Source organism: Canis lupus, chromosome 9, assembly GCF_011100685.1.
Source record: "Canis lupus familiaris isolate Mischka breed German Shepherd chromosome 9, alternate assembly UU_Cfam_GSD_1.0, whole genome shotgun sequence".
Classification (NCBI taxonomy): domain Eukaryota; kingdom Metazoa; phylum Chordata; class Mammalia; order Carnivora; family Canidae; genus Canis; species Canis lupus.
In genome coordinates, this window is record NC_049230.1 from 51,821,432 (window position 1) to 51,841,520 (window position 20,089).

Here is a 20,089-nt window from a genome sequence, read left to right on the forward strand (position 1 = left end):
GTGCAGCCAGAAGTGAGGGTAGGATCCTCAGGAGGCCCCGGGCTTCTGCGGCCCTGGATTGAATCTGGGACCCTTTCCTATAGGGCATGTCCCTTCAGCTGACCCTCAGGTTCCACGCCAGTTGAATGGGGGCATCCTGTCTACAAAACCATGCGTGACTAGTGCTGGGTGCACAGTGAGAGTAATGAACACATCCTGTTGGTAGTGTTTCCTAAAAGTAGGGGGCTAAGTGTTGTATTCATAAAGCCATCATTTGTGGGGGAGGTGGCTAGGGTCTCTGCCAGGCTGCACACAGTGGCGCCCAGGGACGAGCCTTGCTCTGAGAGTCCCGGAGAGGAACCCGCAAACATCCCCAGAAAGATGAAAAGTGTCCTATGAATCCTGGGGCCTGCATGTTTATTCTTTCTCATTGTTTCTATGGCACCATGTGCAGGGTGTTGGAGCTTGGGGCCAATGGTCAGAGGAACCAGACTTCCAGGCCCACCACCCCTCTCACTGGAGGAGGACAGCGCACTCTGCCCACCCCCATACCACGAAGCAGTGGGGGGAACTCGTTCTGAACATGAAGCCTAATAATGCACAGAGATGACTTAGCACAATGCCTGGCACCCAATCACAGGGTGGCATGTACAGGCTACCTCCTGTTGCTCCTGACCGTGTTTCAATAACAGCAGTCTAGAATAGAAGAACTCAGGCACAGCTGAGTCAAAGTCCCGCTTTTGAAAATAGAAGCTGATTGGTTCATGTCGGACTCTGGGCCAGCCACCGTGGGGACATCAGATTGGGGGACATCAGATTGGGGGACATGCTCTCCTGATCTGGGGGCATAAGGGTAGGGGCCCTTTCCTTGCTCCACTGGCCCAAGCCCCCCGATCCCTCCTTTGTCCACTGCCTCAGTGGCTCAGTGGCTTCTAAATCTAGGGCTGAGGAGTAGAGGTGACACCATCGAGCAGAGTGCTGCAGAGGGCCTCTGGCGCTCAGAGAGTGCTGGGTCCCCATCCCTCCCTGGGCAGCCTCCCAGGGAAAATCAGAGAATAAAATCAGAGTAAAAAGAGCAAAGGAGGGAAAACTGCAGAGGAGGGGCCTGGAAGGAGGCTGTGGAGAGAGGAGTGGGGGGAGGAAGGTGGTTAAAAAGGCAGGAAATTGGGGGAGACAGAGAAACCAGAACCGAGCCATACCACCAGGCCAGGGTGGAGGAGCAACAAAGCGACGTGGGCAGGGACTCCTGGTGCCTCCTGCTCAGTGCCCAGTCACGTTCATGTGCAGGGTGATACGGGCTGACGGGCGCCAGGTGAATGGTCACTGACATATGCTGACAAAGGCCACTTGGGCAGGATGCAAAAGGCCACATCGGGGGGCAAGCAGGCTTCTCCATGAAGCTCGGCAGCTTGTTCGATTGCATTAGGCTCAGGAAGGCACTGGCCCCTTCTTTGTCCAAATTGCAGTTTAACTCAATACCACGGGTGGGCTGGGCTGGCCAGGAACGCTGCTTTGTCCAGCTGTCTTCCTAGGGCCAGGCGTGTCCCTGTGGCCCCTAGAAAGACTCGCTGGGCCCGACTTGGGAATGTGCGGCTCCCCTCCCACTCAGAAGCTGCTGTCTCCAAGTCTCCCAGTTCCCCTCCTCTGGATATCGCACCTCGCTCTCACACTGCTCTTCCCCTACTAAAAGGCCCTGAAGATGATCCCACTCTGGGTGAGACAGGGGTACGTGGCCTAACGAGCACCAGTGCAGTTCTGAGGCTGAGGCACGGTGGGTGCTAAGATCACTCTGGGTGTGTGCTATCCCCTTATGTCAGCCTCTAGTAGACATTTGCTCCCCTTGCCCCAGGAATGCCATCCTGCAAGGAGGTTTAGTGCTGGTCAAATCCCCAGTGCGGGATGTGGTGCACCCATGACCCCATCAGTGGAGGGGGGTGGTTTGGCTCAGACAGTGTCCACTGCAGTAGACAGACACCCAGTCTCTGTGGTCAGTGGCCCAAGTTCAGCTAAGGGCCGCCACTTAAGCCAGCATTGGCCATGCTCCCCATCTGGGGAATGAGGATGGCAGCAGCCCCCACATCAGTAAGTACGAAGAATCAGTAAGATAATATAAGATACTGCAGCAATAATATAGTATCTATTATTATGCCAACCAGTGGGTAGAAGGCCACAGAATTTCACTGTCTAGAGGACAGATAAAGACCAGGCAAAGTGAGAGGCATCCACCTTAGGTGTGGGAAGGGGCATTTGGAGGCGAGACTGACCTTCTGGAAATGAGGCATATGCCAGAGGGCATCCAGCTTCACTGGCGGCTTGTACTTTCTCAGCTGACTGCTCCGGGTCTCATACAGCTTCCCCAGGATCACCTGCAGGCCAGAGAAATGAAGAGCTGAGGTGGTTTCCTGGCTGCCCGGAGGAGCCCAAGCTATGACGAAAGGGAGGTGAGGGCAGAGGGTTGGGATTCCTGGTGCTGCAGACCCAGGGGTCACATTCCTCCTGGCTCCAGCCCTTCTCTGAGTCTGATTTCACTGCACCTGCTTCCCTGGCCACACTGCTCAGTGGACTAAGGCGTGGGACCACCCGCTGTTGCAAGCATGTTGCTCTGGTTTCTGGTTTGGCTCTAGACGTAAATTTCCCATGATCTGATACAGCTTGAGCTTTGGGGGATCCTCATGGCACAGGGTCCCTCCTAAGGTCCTGGAGGGGGGTCCTATTCATGGGCTCTGTTTCTCTAAAATTTGTAACGGTAATACGTTTTATGTACTTTCTCCTTTCTTTTTTTTAAATTGGGGATCCCTGGGTGGCGCAGCGGTTTGGCGTGGGCCTTTGGCCCAGGGCGCGATCCTGGAGACCCGGGATCGAATCCCACGTCGGGCTCCCGGTGCATGGAGCCTGCTTCTCCCTCTGCCTACGTCTCTGCCTCTCTCTCTCTCTCTCTCTCTCTCTCTCTCTGTGACTATCATAAATAAATAAAAATTAAAAAAAAATAAATTGAAGTATAGCTCACACACTATGTTACATTAGTTTCGGGTGGACAACATAGTGACTCAACAAGTCTATAGGTTATGAGGTACTCGCCACAGGCACAGTCCCATTGACTATTCCCTGGGACTAATTCATTCCATAACTAGAACCCGTATGTCCCACTCTGCCCCCCTTTTTTTTAAAAAAGATTTTATTAAAAAACAAAAGAAAAAAAATAAAAAGATTTTATTTATTTATTTGAGAGAGAGAGCGAGAGAGTGTACAAGCATGGGGAGAGGTGGAGGGAGAGAGAAGCAGACTCTGCTGAGCAGGGAGCCAGACATGGGGCTCGATCCCAGGACCCCGGGATCAGGACCTAAGTCAAAGGCAGATGCTACTCAGGTGCCCCTATCCCACTCCCCTTAAATAGGACTTCCAACGTGTGGAAGTCTCAGGTCTCTCAAAATCTGTATCTGCCCTGGGTTCTACTGGGGCTGTGCTTCGTCTCTCCTTCAGAGGGCAGGGCTTGATAAACTTCCAGCGCTCTCCCAGGAGGGCTGCTGCTGTGACAGAGGCACACAAAAGGAGGAGCTGACAATAAAAACTGACCCAAATGTAGCTGAAGATGCCACCACCCCACTGAATCCCGCTGAGCAGAGAGCCTGATTCGGAGCTTGATCCCAGGACCCTGGGATCATGACCTGAGCCAAAGGTAGAAGCTTAATCCACTGAGCCACCCAGGCACCCCCATTTACATTAATTTAATTTAATTTAATTTTTAAAGATTTTATTTATTTATTCATGAAAGACACAGAGAGAGAGAGGCAGAGACACAGGCAGAGGGAGGAGCAGGTTCCATGCAGGGAGCCCAATGCGGGACTTGATCCCAGGACCCTGGGATCACGCCCTGAGCTGAAGGCAGACACTCAACCGCTGAGCCACCCAGGTGTCCCTAAGTTAATTTTATTGAATGTATCTCTGGATAACTTAGAAGCCCTTTGGGTTAGCTGTCTTCTCTGTTTCCTAGAACAGTTTGGAAACTATCCGCAAACCAGAGATGCTATCTGGCCGGGAGTTACCAAGCTGGCCTTCAGAATCAGAGGGATACAAGCACCTCATTTCCCCTTTCTAAATGGAGGTGGGGCTCCCTGCTGGAAGTGGTCACTGATGCCTGACAGGGTTGGTTGCCGTAGGATTTGCTGGATTCAGCTTTGAGCAGAAGGACCCAAGATGATGACTCACTACATGGAAGCTGTTGCCCACGATTTCACTTGAGGGCATCACCATCAAAAACCCAGGACATCTTAGCAGTTGGAGATACAGGCTTCCCCTTGGATGGTGGCAACTTGGCCTTGTAGACCAGTCATCTTATTAACCTCAGCCCCAGTGTTTGTGGGTCTGGGAGTTCATCAGCTGTTTGTTAGACAATGTACAGCCACAGAGAATCTTGGAACAGGAAGAGAACCCTGGGGTTGGTTCCACAAGTGGTTTCTGAGGGCCTACTATGTGCTGGGGACAGCATGGGGCGGGGGGAGCCGCATTTAGTCTGACCCATTTTTTTCCCCAATGAGGGAACTGAGATCCCAAGTTGGTGGCTCACTCGAAGTCACACCCCTGGAGCTGGCCCCAGTTCCCAACCAGTGCTTGGGAACATCACAGTAGAGTGCTCTGCTGAACAAGGAGGGGCACTGGCCACAGTTGTCTCTAGAGTCAGAAGATGTGTCCTCGGGAGCCCGGTTTTCCATGGATTTGCGACACTCTGAGTTGCCGTGAAATTGCCGCTAATTAAAAAACACGACCAAATTGGAGCTATAAAGCAGTTTGTAATGGCAGTGCTCCCTCTGAAACTGGTCGTTACCATAGTAAGTTGACTCTTTCTTGAGCCATTAACGAATAAACTAGTCATGGGCTGCTTTTAAAATGTTATTACAACACTCTGCTTTTTAATGAGCTGGTGTCTCGCGCTCTATCGATGCCAAGAACAGCGGGAGGGGCCTTGGCCGCTGGCCATGGGCCTGGGGAGACTGACACCCTGTGCCCATCAGTGCCAGGACCCTTAGTAAGACTCTTCTGCTCCCCAGTTTTGTTCTAGAACATCTTTGCCCTGTTGCTGAACTCCAGGCTGTCCCATAACCAGCATGAGTGGGACCTTGCCATTAGGAAGAGTGGAGATGGGACACCTGGGTGGCTCAGTGGTTGAGCGTCTGCCTTTGGCTCAGGGTGTGATCCTGGATTCCCGGGGTCGAGTCCCGCATTGGGCTCCTTGTGTGGAGCCTGCTTCTCCCTCTGCCTGTGTTTCTGCCTCTCTCTCTGTGTCTCTCATGAATAAATAAATTTTAAAAAATAAATTAAAATAAAAGAAGAAGAGTGGAGACTCTGGGGCTGCACACACTCGAGTCCAGGCCTGGCTCTGATGCCTTTGGCCAGTCACTTAATCCCTCTGAGCTTGAGTTTGACCATATGAAAACCGAACAACCGCCCTGCCCTGATGAGATCTTAGCCTGCTGGGGTGTTCAGGAAATAAGAGCGCAGGAACACGGGTGCATGCTCAGCCCAGCTCCCTGTATGGAACACGACATAGGGACAGCCCTGGCTGGATTGCTGCACCCACCGGACACGCTACAATCATGCTTCTCATGGAATCTGTGTAGCACTACATCCACCTGTTTGGATCGACTACAACTCACACCATTAATTAGCAAGTGGCAGTATGGGGACATGGTTCTGTCCTCAAGCTTCAATTTCCCTGTGCAGGTGCTGCCTCTCTGAGGCTCAGTTTCCATGCCCAGGAAACAGGAATAATACCCACTCCTGGGGCTTTTGTCAAACATCACGGAAATGATGTACGTGATGTACAGAATGGGTTTAGTATGTGGCCTCATCATTAATTTGAAACAAAATGTATTCCTAAAGTATAACAGAATGTGGTTTTTAAATTTTTTTAAGGATTTTATTTATTTATTCATGAGAGACACACAGAGAGAGGCAGAGACACAGACAGAGGGAGAAGCAGGCTTCCTGCAGGGAGCCTGATGCAAGATTCGATCCTGGGACCCCAGGATCATGCCCTGAGCTGAAAGCAGACACTCAACCGCTGAGCCACCCAGGCGTCCCTTTTCTTAAGATTTTATTTCTTTATTTGAGAGAGAGAGAGAGAGAGAAAGAGAGAGAGAGAGAGTAAGCACGAGCAAGGGTAGGGGCAGAGGGAGAGGGAGAAAGAGAAGCTTAAGCAGACTCCCTGCTGAGTAGGAAGCCTGATGTAGGGCTGGTCCCAGAAGCCTGGGATCATGACCTGAGCTGAAGGCAGACACTTCACCAACTGAGCCACCCAGGCACCCCCAAAATGTGTGATCCTGCCTTATTAGCCTTTTATTTACAGATGATACAGGGCATATTTCTGTCAAGGTTGGGTCAGATTAGTTTAAAATCAGATTTCTGGATGAGCAAACTCATGTGAAGTTTTGAGGGAAGGAGTCCCCAGGTGGGAGTTGGACACTGGGTCCTGCTCCTGTCTCAGAGGCACACAGGACCCGGGCCAGAATCTTCCACTTTTGGGGCTTGAGTAGTGTTTGGGCGTGATCATCACCAAGACCCTTTTAGCACAGCACGGAGTAGCTTGATTCCTACCCCCATTCCCCCACAGTGAGAATCATGCACCGATGTTTATCTCAAAGCTTTGCCGGGCCAGCCCCTCCTGCCACTCCCTTCCCAAAGGGCGGCCGTTCTGGAGTGGAGGACACATGTACCTTGTGCTTCTTCTCCAGCTTAATGGCTTTCTGGGTGGCCTTCTGTTCCTGCACCCAAAGCTGCTGGTAGCGGTGCTGCAGTAGGTCAAAGAAAGGGGTGGAAGGCCTGCAGGGAGGAAGTGCAGAGGCTTGATGTCTTGGAAGGCCAGTGGTGTCCCCTCCACCAAGGATGCCCACCTGACCTTTAGGGCTGTGCTCTGAGAGATGGTAACAAAGACTGTCTCTGATATCAGACTTTAGACAGGTTCCTTGGAGCCGTCTGTTCACCTAGACCTTGTCCTTGGGCCCCGTCCTTGGTCTGCTGAAGCCAGTCTTCATCAAAAGTCTGTGAGGTCAGTCCCCCCATCCCATCGTCCCCTCCGTATTTGATCACCTTGGCCTGCCTCTACCAAGAATCCTATCAGGTCCGTTCAGCAAGCATCGGCCTGCCTCTGTGTGTCCATCCCTGACCCCTCACCCCCTGTTCCCAGGCTGTAAGTCCCCACCTGTGCTGTGTACACAATGGAGCCCCATTTTCCACCGAGTCTCTCTCCTTTTGCAGGAGTAAAATAATTATGGCCTCTAGTTTCTGACTCTGGGTCTCCTTGACAAGGGTCTCAGGGCTAGGAGAGCATCTACCCTGTGAAGAGCATGTTGCATGCCCCATCTCTTCGCAACACTGTCAGGCGGGTACCATCATTGTCTCTGTCCCAGAGCAGTGGGGGCGGCAGGTGAGACCAGCCCAGAGTAACCAGATAGGTGACAAGGACAGGTTCTTTACAGAAGAACCAGAGCTGATAATTGCAGGAGGAATGACAGAGCCGAGGGGAAGGGAATCACAGGTATGCTGCTCCCAGTGAAAGAATGGCTTGAGATCAGGACGCCTGGGTGGCTCAGTGGTTGAGCATCTGCCTCCAGCTCAGGGCTTGATCCTGGGGTCCTGGGATGGAGTCCCACATCAGGCTCCTCACAGGGAGTTGGCTTCTCCTTCTGCCTATGTCTTTGCCTTTCTGTGTCTCTCATAAGTAAATAAATAAAATCTTAAAAAGAAAAGAATGGACTGAGGTAATAATCGGCAGTGGCTGCTAACGCCATTAGGTGGAGAGCTGGTGGGGGCTGCTGCAGCCTGCAGCAGCTGGACCAAATGACCCATTTCTTTGGGAAAAGAAACCAAAGTGACCCTCCAGGTAATCAAACTTCTAGACAAGCACTGTCAAATAGAAATACAATGCGAGTCACCACAAAACTAGAGTTTTTCCAGTTGCAATGTGAAAAAGAAACAGGCAGGATTAGTTTTATTCATATATTTTATCGCTCTCATTACTAACATATTTTATTGATCTAATCTATCCAAAATATTATCACACCAACATATAATCCTTTTAAAATATTCATGGGGTGTTCAAAAGGTTCAGTTCCAAAGTTTGAATTCAAATTAGTCAAAATTAAATAAGATGGTAAATCTAGTTCCTCGGCGGCTTGAGCCATGTTGCAAGGGCTCAGGAGCCACATGTGGCTAGTGCCCGTGTGTCGGACTCGCAAGCTGTCGGCCCACCTGCCACGCTTCACAGGGAGTGCAGGGCATGGGGAGCTTGCTACACGCTCACGCGAGGATGCTAAGGGCCAAGTCCCGAGTGTGAGATGTTCTTCAGGACAAGTGACTCAAGCACTTCAGCAAAAGAAGGAACTTGGGAAGGAAGGAGGAGGAAGTGAGGTAGATTACAGAGACCTAAGGAACACACCCACCAGGTAGTCTGCAGACCTGTTCAGACCCCGAGTCCAGCAAACCATCAGTGGGAAGGTTTGTTTTTCAGCAACCAGGATTGAGTGAACACTAGCCGAGGTTTGGAAGGTATTTAAGTGTCTCTGCTGGAGATGCTTATAAAAGGGCTTGTGGGTAGAATAATAGGTTGTTTGCAGTTTGCTTTAAGAAGGAACGTCCACCAAATAAAATAAAATACAGTAAAATAAAGTGAAAACAGGTGGCAGAGTGTATCGATAACAGTTGAAGCTGTGTGATGGAGGTTGATCATGGGCATGTTATTATATTGTCTGCTATGCTTTAATGCATGTTTGAACATTTTCGTCCTAAGCAAAAAGAGAAAAAGAAGAAGAAACAGTGAAACAGGCTCATTTGCTTTCCCCCCATTATGTCTTTCTGACTTTCCTTTTGATGGCGAACAGCCAGCTTTTCTACCTCTCATGTCTGAGCTGATCATTTCCTTATTTCCTTGGGACAGAGAGTCTCAGATTTTTGGGGGGTGCATAAGAATCACCTGGGCCCAACCCCCAGAGGTTCTGAGTTGGGAAGTGGGAGGGGGGCCCAAGAAATCCCATTTTTCTAAGCAAATATAGGAAATAGTTCTGATACAGGTGTGTGGGTTGAAGGGTGGCCCTCAAAGTGCTGTTTCCATCCTAACCCCTGGAACCTGTGAATATGACCTTATTTGAAAAAAAAAAGGGGGGGGGGGCTTTTACAGATGTAGTCCAGTTACGGATCTTGAAATGGGATTAATAATTATGCAAATGCTTTTTAGGGTAGGACCTAACTCCAATGACAAGTGTCCTCATATGGGAGACAGCGAAGAGAGGCACGGGGGGAAGAGGAAATGGCCGTGTGGAAACCAGAGGTGACAGCACAGTGATGCTGCCACAAGCCAAACATGCTGGTGGCAGGTGGAAGAGGTGGGGAGGGTTTCTCCACTAAACCCTCCAGAGGGAGCACAGCTCTGCCATCACCTTGCAAGCTTCTAGTCTCCAGAACTATTAGAGAATGCGTGTCTGTGGCTTTAAGCCACCAAGAGCATGGTAATTTGTTACGGAGGACCCCAGGGAACTGATACACAGGGGTTCCTCAGCCCACCTCGGGGAAACACCAGTAGAAACTGTTTAATGGATGACGTCTACTGTAGGTTCCAAGACTAGAAATCACAGAGTCTTTTACAGCCCAAGGAAGCACAGAGCAGCGTTTTGCAACCTGGCATGCACGCGTGGGTCATGGGGGGATCTTGTTATAGGACATTCTGGTTTGGTGGGTCTGGAGTCGCCACGGGTGTTGGGGCCCAGGACCCACAGGTGTTGTGATCTAAGACTTAGCCCCAGGGGTCTTAGCTCCCCAGGTCCCAAGAAGTTGTGGACAATAATTTCTGAGCTGGTATCTGGAGGGGAGGATCCACAGCTTTTCTCATTGCACTTCTGGAAAGGCGAGTGCTCCCAGGAAAGGTTCTAATCTTCCCCAGTGACCTTATCCCACAGACCAAGGAATGCAGAAATGAAAGTATTAAGAAGAGACATCCCCCCTTACCCAGGATCTCAAGGCAAACCTCAAGTCTGTTTGTGTGTCAGTGTGTGTGTGTGTGTGTGTGTGTGTGTGTGTGTGTGTGTGTGTTTAGGAGAGGAAGGGCAGAAAGAGAAAGAGAGATAATCTTATATGGGTTCCAAGCCCAGCATGGAGCCTGATGGGGTTGATCTCACAACCCTGAGATCATGACCTGAACCAAAATCAAGAGTTGGACAGTCAACCAACTGAGCCACCCAGATGCCCCTCTGGCTTTGTTTGATTTGGCCTGCACAGCAGTCTTCAGAGACTTCAATCTGTCATCAACAGTTAAAAATTGGGATATTTTTGGTGCCTAAAATCTGTGGCTCTGGGTGGCTCAGAGGCTGAGCGTCTGCTTTCAGCACAGGGCATGATTCCGAGGTCCTGGATCGAGTCCTGCATCGGGCTCCCCTCAGGGAGCCTGCTTCTCCCTCTGCCTGTGTCTCTGCCTCTCTCTGTGTCTCTCATGAGTAAATAAATAAAATCTTAACAAAAAAAAAAAGGTGGGAGATTTTACATGAAAACCCAGCTTTCCAGATTGCCTTGAAAATATGCAAGTTCTGACCATGTGGCCTATCTGCCTGTGTAGCGACAACTGGCTGGAGCCAAGCATCAGGTGTTACTTTGCCACACCCCTCTCCCTTCCCTGTCACCCCTCTACATCACTGTCTTCACTCCCTGTGAGGCCCCTCCAGGTTTTGGATTTCATGGCCCCAGAAGGGGATATAGAATCGATGGTACCCTAAACATCTACCCTATGCCCCGTGTGTTCTCCTGGTGTAGTCTGACTCTCCAGTGTGCAGACCTCCCTGGAGCTGGGCTGAGCCAGGCCTCTATTCCAGCAGAGGTTCAGCAGCTTTGAAATGCCACTCAAGCTCAGAGGTCTCTTTACAGAGCAGTCTGCAGTGCGTCTAAAAACAGTGGCTCTTTGTTTTCTGGTTCCTTTACCCCTGTGGTGACTTTTATTGCTTAATTATTACACACCCCATGCTTCTGAGCAGCCTAATTTATGGCCATGCTTTCTAATGACATGAGATGCGTAAGCTCACAGTATCTACCCCAAGAGGCCATTCACAACAGAAGAGCTGTCTTCCCAGCAGCCCCCATTGCATACATCACCAAGAGCCTCCCTTTGAGGCCCTCTTGCAGCCTGGGCTGACCGTCTTTGTGTCCTGCTCCGGTCAGTGGTTATTACCTGGAGACAGGCAGGGAGGGGCTCAGAGCAGGTTGAAACAGCTGACAAACCTTGGGGGTCATGGCAGCCCCAGCCTGGCTGGCTGAGGGACATCCAACAGGTTTTGCCCATTTCTGCTCTGGCTCATTAGCTTGGATAGAAAGGTGGAGAGGCTTGTCAGGACATAAACCAGATCACATCACACTTTCTTGTTTTACACTAAGCCTAGACTTCAGGCCATGGGCCCCCAAGCCTTCCCCACCCCTACTCCACCTGGCACACGCTCAGCTTCCCCTAGTCTCAGCCGTGGGGTGGCCTCCCCAGAGGACCTGCCCGACAGTGCATCCCTGGATGGCCCCTGCCAGGTGCCCACCATGCACAAGTGCTCAGGTTCATTGTTTACAGGTTTGTCACCAGCCTCGGCCACTGGATGCCCACACCACCAGGGCAGGAATGGCTTGTGTCCGGTATGAGCTGGCACAGTGCATTTCTTAGCAATTATGTGTCATTGAAAAAGAAGGAAGGTAAGTCAGAGAAAGAAAGATCAGGAAAAATTCTAGGAGACGCATTTTTTCATAATTCAGGGTATTATAAGTTAGGGTACACAGAAGGTAAAATAAAGTCTGTAAGTTGATGGACATTGCCACTGGATGAATGAAGGATAGTCTTTTCAACAGATGGCCCTGAAATGACTGGACATTGTGGGCAAAAACAAACAAACACAAAACAACTCTCAACTGAATTCTCAGAACTTCCCCGAGAATTAATTCAATATGGATCAAGGATCTCGATATAAATGTAAACCAATTAAACTTTCTAAAGAAAACGCAGGAGAAAATCTTTAGGAGCTCAGGCTAGGCTCGATGTTGCCTTCTTAGACTTGGCACCAAAAGCATGATCCATATGAGAAAACAAAAGTGATACATTGGGACTTCCTCAAAATGAAGAACTTTTGCTCTGTGGAAGGTCCTCTCAAGAAGATGAAAAGACCAGCTACCCAGACCAGGAGGAGATCCCTGCAAACCACACATCTGGCAAAGTGCTCCTCTCAGAACCTGTGGAGGGCTCTCAAAGTCAACGTGGAAAGCAAACGAAGAGGCATTTCATTGGAGGAAGTATGGATGACCCATAAGGACAGCTTTCTTATTAGTCTAACCTGGGCACAACCGAAACATCCTCCAGTGGATGAGTGGATGAACAAACCAGGGTCCACGCATACTATGGAACTCCACTCAACGGTACAAAGGAATTGGCTATTGGAACACACAGCTTAGGTGGATCTCAAGGCCATTGTGCCAAGTGGACATGGACAATCTCAAAAGGTCACACACCATGTGATTTCATGCACATAACCTTGAGGAACTTTCCAGGGATTAGGGTCCAGCAGGGAGGGAAGTCACGATGGGGTAGCAGGAGGGAGATCTTTGAGGTGACGGGACAGTTCTGTATCTTGACTGCACTACACAGATCTACACACATGAGCGCATATAAAAGTGATGAAAGTTGGTGTATTGTACCAACACCACCTTTTTAGTTTTGACATTGCATCATAGTTATATAGGATCTTGTCCTGGGGAAAAGCTGCATGCAGAGGATGCAGGATCTCTCTGTATTGTCTTTACAACTTCCTGTGAATTTAGAATTATTTCAAGGGACAATATTGCTTAATATGGGCATATTAGGGGAAAGTATTATAAAATTCCTGTCATACAAAGAGGTGAACAAGGAGTAGGAGGTCTCAAAATGTGGGAGGGAGGAATATGAAGACAGGGTTTGTCAGGCAATTAATTTTTTTCAAGTTTGATTTTTCTGTAATTTTGCGGTTTGTGGTGTTCGTCAGCTGACTTAAATTTGCAATCTGCTCTCTTTTCTTTTCTTGGTCTAATTAGGTGTTAAGTTTTGAACCTAAATTTGTATTCATGATTTTGAATTTTCTTTCTCAAAGAGGGCCTCAAGCTTGAATAAGCTCCAAGGCGCACAAATCCTGAAGCTGCCCTCGAGTGTAAGTAAGATCTTATTTTGATTGTAAGAGGATAGTGTCGATGACTTTATGCTAATATGTGTGAAAACCAAAACAAAATGGGTGATTGGTCTAGGATGACATGAAAGTTCCAATTTGACCCATGTGCATAAAATATTAACAGAGCCTCAAGCTTGGGCCTGGGGATCCGTCACACCAGCTCCTACAACCTCGCTTTAGACAGTATTCCTGGGCTTTCCAGACTGTTCCTAAGAAAGATTCCCAAATCATTGTAACACCCCAAACTAACTGGGGCCCTGCTGTCAGCCCTCCACCTGCCCCCTGAGCCTAGAAGGAGGTGAGACAGGTCACACAGGGCAGCTCAATCCCTGTCCCTGCCCACTGAGCTTCCAGCCCAGGGCAGGGGAGCAGGGGGAGAAAGTTTTCTCCCAGTGAAGCCGGAAGTTTGGATTATTACACTCGACTGGACATCTTAACTAGTGCGCTGGAATGTCTTTTGTACTGGATGTGAGCAGAAAAGGCTAGGACGTCTGAGATTTCACCAGGGCAAGGAGCTGGGGAAGCACCCGGCCCTCAGAGCAGGTTTGAACACAACATGGGTGTTCTAGAATTCTCCCACTTGTTTAGGGTGCCAGTCACTTTTATAAAAGCAACAGTGTCTTTATTAGGAAATATTGTATAGCCACCAAAAAGAATAGGGTGGCTCTGGCCACCGTGTAAATGACCCAGAAAGATCTTGGAGACCTATGTGAAGTGTAAAAACACAAGTCTGGGAGAAAGAGCCATAATGCAGACACCTGCATCCACACCGGTGTGGACCGGTGGAGAAAAGGCTGGAAGGAAGCTTGCGGATGATGGGGGGCGGGGGGAGAGGCAAGAGGGCCCTTCCTCTTCAGTCTGTTTACTGCTTCTAGGACTCTTGCAATGAATAAAAGGAAAAAAGGAGAGAGAAAGAAAGAAGAAAAGAAGAAAGAAAGAGAGAAGAAAGAAAGAAAGAAAGAAAGAAAGAAAGAAAGAAGAAAGAAAGAAAGAAAGAAAGAAAGAAAGAAAGAAAGAAAGAAAGAAAGAAAGAAAGAAAGAAAGAGAAAGAAAGAAGGAGAAAGAAAGAAGGAGATAGGAAGGGAGCTCCAAGTCTGAGAGGTCACGTGACCTGGCCAGGAACACACAGCCAGTAACAGGGGTGACAGATGCAAGCCCCCCAATCTCGCCCCTGAAAACATCAGACTGGAACTCGCACAGCTCCTCGCAAGCAGCTGAGGGTGGCCAGGCCTTCGGGGCCAGGGAGGTGCCGTGCGTGGCTGTGTCAGGGAATTTACCCGCTTCCCTGGGTACCAGACCCTTTGAGGATGCATCTTGAGGAGCTATTTCCTTGTCTTCTTCTGCAACTACTTTTTGCTGCTACCTTAAAACATGTTCAGCGTTTTGGTTTTGGTTTTTTTTAAGTTAATGTAATTCTTTATCATGATGATTTTTTTTTTTTTAAAAAACGGCATTCTTTTTCCACCCCAAAGTGAATGATTTTTGCCACAGGCTGAGAAGCCCCTGTGGTCACAATTACAGCTATCCTATCTGCAGCTTGCTTTTGAGAAGCTGGAGGGGCTGCACACGGAAGGTCTTAATTATTTATCCTCACTAAATGAGGTGGGAAAGGTGGGAGTGGGGAAGCCAAAGCCCAGAGAGGTCAAATGGCTGAGCCAGGGTCACACGGCACATTCCACCAGCAAAGCCCGGACTCCTGCCCTCGGGCTACAGCCAGGAGAATGCCAATTGATGTACACGGAGACTGAAGGGGTCCGCCAGGGAGCCAACCGCAGACCAAGGCCAGGCTCAGGGGGCCCGGCTACTCTCAGGTAGGACCCCAGACCTTCCCAGACCCTTCCTCTCTCACTAGGCCCTGTAACAGCCCCCAGCCCTGGTCCACACAGGAGCTGAGGCTTTCTTACCAATGCACATCGGATCCTATCTTTCTCGACACCCGTGGGTGACTTCTCACTGCCCTTGGGGCGTGGGACACAATTTTCAAGGGCTCTGTGCTATCTCCCGGACTGCATCCGGCTCCCACCTCCTCCCAGACCAGCACACCCCAGGATACCTCCTGTGTCATCTTCCAGTCTCAGCTTAAATGAGACCCACCCCCTGCCCCCACTTGCTCCACCATCCCTCCTGAGACCTCCCTTAGCTCTGCAGGATGACTGTCCCTGCACTTCGCACCCATAAAGGTCTTTTAGATATTTTTTATTGCAACAACTTCAGTGTCCACCTGTTCCATCAGGCTCTGAGCTCCATGGAACAGGGGTCGAGGCTGCATTGTTCTCTGGGCACCTCCCAGCCTGGACAGCCAGCCTGCGCTTGGTGAATAGGCTGAGTGGCTCCAGAATCCCACTCCCTCTCCTGGTGAGGACCCCTTCCCTGAGGACAGCTTTCCTCCTCCACTGCAATGCCCAAGAGGAGGTTTTTGGAAGAAATGAGCTTTTCCTTGGGGAGACTAGTGATGGGGGTGGGGTGGCCCTTCCATCCTTCAGGAAGGGCACAGACACGGAGGGCCAGCCACAGGGTCTTTTGGTTCCTGTCTCTCCCTGTCATGAGGGGCTCGGTAATTAAAGCCAGCAAGTTGGAGTGGATCCTGGACCCTGAAAGGGGCAGCAGTGGCTGTCCTCAGAGAACAGAGGGCCCAGTCAAGACAGGTGGCACAGGGCAGCAGCCCCTCCCTGAGGATGTATAGTCTAAGAGGATTCCGGCTAGGGGGTGGGTGGTCCTCGGAGGGCCCACCCAGCCAGGAGAATCTGGGACTTTCAGACCCATTCACTGCGAATCTTTAAAACCATTTGAAAGTGATTAGGGCTTGTGAAAGGCTGTGCTTTCATGTGATACAGGAGGGGTCCCCAGAGGTGGGGTTGGGGGCTGCTTGGAGGCTCTTCAAAGCGCAGAGAGTAACAGAGGACTGGCCATGCGCAAGCGTCTGGGGAGGGGCCCAGAAGGCAGAAGGCACGGGGCCAAGTCTACCCCAGAGTCAGGGAGCTTGGTCCTGGTGGGGGTCCTCCTGGGAGCAGGGGAAGGACTGTCAACAAACAGGTTCTGGAGACTTTTGGGAGTCATGGAAATGTGCAGTATTTTGACTGAATACCCAGCATATAAATTCTTTTAAAGTAATCTTTACACCCAATGTGGGGCTCCCAAGACCAGGAGTTAGATGCTCCACCAACTAAGCCAGCCAGGCATCCCTCTCCCTAAGGTTGTATACATTTGTCAAAACTCATCAAACTGTACACGAATCACTTCAGGGTCTATAAATCACCCCCCAAGAAAGTTGTTTTAAGAGAAAAACTAAGAAGGCAGATTGAAGGAAGAATGGCCAAGGCAGGAGCCCTAACAGAGGAAGGTGAGGGTACTGGGGAGCTGCAGATGGTTTCTGAGCAAGAGGAGAGAGGAAGAGGCATGGTGACAGCCACACGTCACACCCATTGCTGTGGTGGAGTGAATTAGGCTAGGAGTGGGGTGGTGGCACAGGATTTGAGGAGCCAGGGTAGGAAGGGCTACATATCCCATGAGTGACATCTCAGCCCAGTGTCCACTCCCTTGTTTGTCCACCCACCCAGAAGCATGAAGGTGCTCCCCCTAAAGGGCTGGACTCTACAAAATGCAGGGACATGCTCTCTGCACCCTGCAGCAAAAATAACAATAATCATCACAGTGCACACTTCCCACCTGCTTCCTCAATCTTGAGGACAACAGCTCTAGAGACAGATTTATTTTTTTAAGACATATTTAGGGATCCCTGGGTGGCTCAGCGGTTTAACACCTGCCTTTGGCTCAGGTGGTGATCCTGGAGTCCTGGGATCAAGTCCCACATCGGGCTCCCTGGATGGAACCTGCTTCTCCCTCTGGCTGTGTCTCTGCCTCTCTGTGTATGTGTGTGTGTCTCTCATGAATAAATAAATAATGTCTTTTTTTTTAAAAAAGATATTTATTTATTTATTTATTTATTTATTTATTTATTTATTTAGGGGGCGGAGAACCAAAGGAGAGGGACAAGCAGACTCTGTGCTGAGCGTAGAGATGGATATGGGGCTTGCACTCATGAGCCCGAGATCACAACCCGAGCTGAAATCAAGAGTCGGACGCTCAGCCAACGGAGCCACCCAAGCGCGCTTAGAGACAGATATTAATATTCCCATTTCACGATGGGAAATCCAAGGCCCAGAGAAGTTCACTGTCTTGCTGAAGACCACACAGCAAGTGAGTGTGGCATTTGCATGGCCTGCTGCACTGCCTCCCCCCACCTCCCCACCCCATGCCTAAGCACCGAGGTAGAGCCTCTGTTGGAGCCAGGAGGCAGGAACTTAATTCAGCAAGGGCACAGATCTTTGAGGATGAGCAGAGTGTGGCTGGTTTTGGGGAGTGAAGCCAGGGGACTCCAGAGAGAGGGGTGGGCATGAACAAAGACAGGGAGTGTGATCAGGCTGGCGCTGTGCCTCCCAGCCCAGCCCCGGCCTGGTGGGCATTGGAGACTAACCGCGGGTCAGAAATACCTCCTGTTTTAATACCACTTACTACACCAAGCCTGCTGCTGGGCGCTCCAGCTGTGGTCCCACTGATTCCTCCCTCATGACTCCCAAAGTGAAGGGGAACATTCGCACTTTCACAGAGGGAAACTGAAGCTCAGATAGATCAAGCACCTTGCCCAGGGTTTGCTCACGGACACAGAGCGGCCAGGTGCCAGAGCTGAGGGTTGGGGCGCCCACCCGGGGTCCCCATCCAGGTTTCCCCTGGCTCTAGTCTGCTTCCTCACGACCGGGCTGTAAGCTCAGCCACCCCAAAGTGGATCTAGGAGATCCGGTGGTCGCGGTGCAGCGGCCTGTCTGGGTGGCCTCATCGCTGGTCCTGCTCGGCGCCCAGGTGGTAAAGCTGTGCTTTCCTACGCTTTGCTCCGACAGCGCTCCCTCCGCCAAGAGGCCAAGGGGTCCTGAACCCGGGCGACCCCGTCGCGAGGGCCTTGGGTCCTCACGCGCAGTTACGAGGCTTTCTGCGTGCTCTTTCCGCCGTGTCCGAGCAGTGCCCGTCGGTGACAAATTGTTTGCCCATAACCTGGCAGGAACCTCTCGGAGAAGTTCCTCACCACCCTGACGTTTTCACTAACAACAAAACCGTGTCAAAACTAAGTCTAATAAAGCGGAAAATGGGGAATAAAATGCAACGAAATCAGCTCTACTCGGGGTAGGCCTGCAAGAAACTTCAAATTAGTTCAATCCAATCCATCTTTGCGGCTTCGCGATTGATACCCCAGACCAGGGGTTGATCTCGGATGAAGGCACCAGGGATGAGCAAGGGAAATGGAAATTATCATTTGCAAACATTAGGCTGACACTTTGTGCGTGCGGGGGATGAGGGCTGACAGCTCTGATTTGCCGGCACGGCTCCTCTCTGCCAAAGAGCGCTCTGTGGATTAGGGGGGCCCCTTTCATGGCAACCCATCTTCATCTTCGCGGCTCATTAAAACTTTGTGGAGCTGGAGAAGTTGGCGGAAGAGAGGAAGCTGCAGGAACCTTCTGAGGGACTTCAGGTACACATTTGTTGAAAGGTGTTTGAGAAAGGAGCCTTGGGTCTGACAAACCGGATTTTAGTACGGCTCTCCGTTCACAGCGGGCTAAAATAATTGGTCATCAGTGACTACTAATTCGGCTTAGTAGCCAGAGGCAATTTTTTTCTTCCTGGCAAATCAATGACAGCATGGAGGTCTGTTCAACGTGATTCCGCTCAAAACTGGTCCTTATCTGGCGCTCGATGCTTCTTCCAGTGGAGACAGCTGTTTTGTTAAAATAAAATTAAAATCCATCTCTCATATGCCAGGGGTCTGCTGCTCCCAGGGGGCAGGCGCAGGCACTGGCACTAGCCTTGGGGCTGCAGGAGGACCAGTGGCCTCCGGGGTGGGCCGCGGCCGAGGACTCGAGAAGGTCTGGTTTTGAAGGAGGGAGAAGGCTGGAGGGCTGGGCTTCTGTCAGAGGTTTTCAAAGGAAACCGGGCCCACGAGGGACACGCAGCAGTGGCACCACGGTCCGAGGAGCCCTAGCTTCCCGAGCGTCAGCTGGAGGCGTTCCTCCTGCCTGGTGGGGTCTGCGCGCTCAGAAGCACCGCGCGGCTGTGCTTCGGGGCCTGGTCGCCTTCCCTTCTCCGCACCTGAGGTTTGGTCATCGGGCTGCTGCGTCTGTCTGACAGCCAGGTGACTTCAGTGACCGGCCACCGAGCACTTGGCTCTTGCCTACAGCTGCACTGCTGTTTCTTCTAGTAAGTGCTTCCAGCTACCTTTGCCTATATGGTACCGAAGCCGCGGATGGCTACATCCACTTTTTATTTTGCTTTTTTTAAATTAATTTTTTAAAAAATCTAAATCGTTGTAGATTTCATGGGCAGTTGTAAGAAATGAAACGGAGAGATCCCTTGTGTAACCCCTAACCTGGGTTCTCTCCATGGTGAGAGCTTGGGAACATCAACATTAACACAATGGTAACGATAAAAGGGGAGTAACATCAACGAAATGGCAGCATCAAATAAATGGTCAGATCCTCGAAATGGTAACATCCACTAAATGGTAACATCAACCAAAGAACAAAATTATACCTGAGATATCGACACTTACACAGTCCCCCCATCTCAGCCCATCTCATTTGGATCCCCCCAGATTTACTTGGACTCATCTGTGTGTTATGTGTTTATTTCTATGCAATTTCATCACACAGGGAGGTTCACACACCCACCGCACAGTCAAGATACAAAATAGTCCTGTCCCCTGCCAGACCCCTCTGGGGACCCTTGACCCCCATGCCCCCTCCTTCCCACACTGCCCCTGCATGCCTGGGGCTGGTTCCTGTCCCCTGCACCCCGCAACTAGAGCCCCACTAAAGGGAGGACCTGTGACTATAATCACTCCCCGTTTTTCCCATGAGGGAACC

At 50.6% G+C, this 20,089-nt stretch overlaps 1 protein-coding gene across 2 annotated transcripts in view; it reads right to left on the reverse strand.

The window, feature by feature from the left end:
* CFAP77 (cilia and flagella associated protein 77) overlaps positions 1 to 20,089 on the reverse strand; it is a 136,895-nt gene that overhangs the window by 22,400 nt on the left and 94,406 nt on the right. For both annotated transcript variants that reach the window (XM_038548935.1, XM_038548936.1), the window contains exons 4-5: positions 6,690 to 6,795; positions 2,244 to 2,345 (exon numbers count right to left, since the gene is read on the reverse strand). In XM_038548935.1, the coding sequence (XP_038404863.1) occupies positions 2,244 to 2,345; positions 6,690 to 6,795 (208 nt within the window). The remainder of the gene's footprint in view (positions 1 to 2,243; positions 2,346 to 6,689; positions 6,796 to 20,089) is intronic.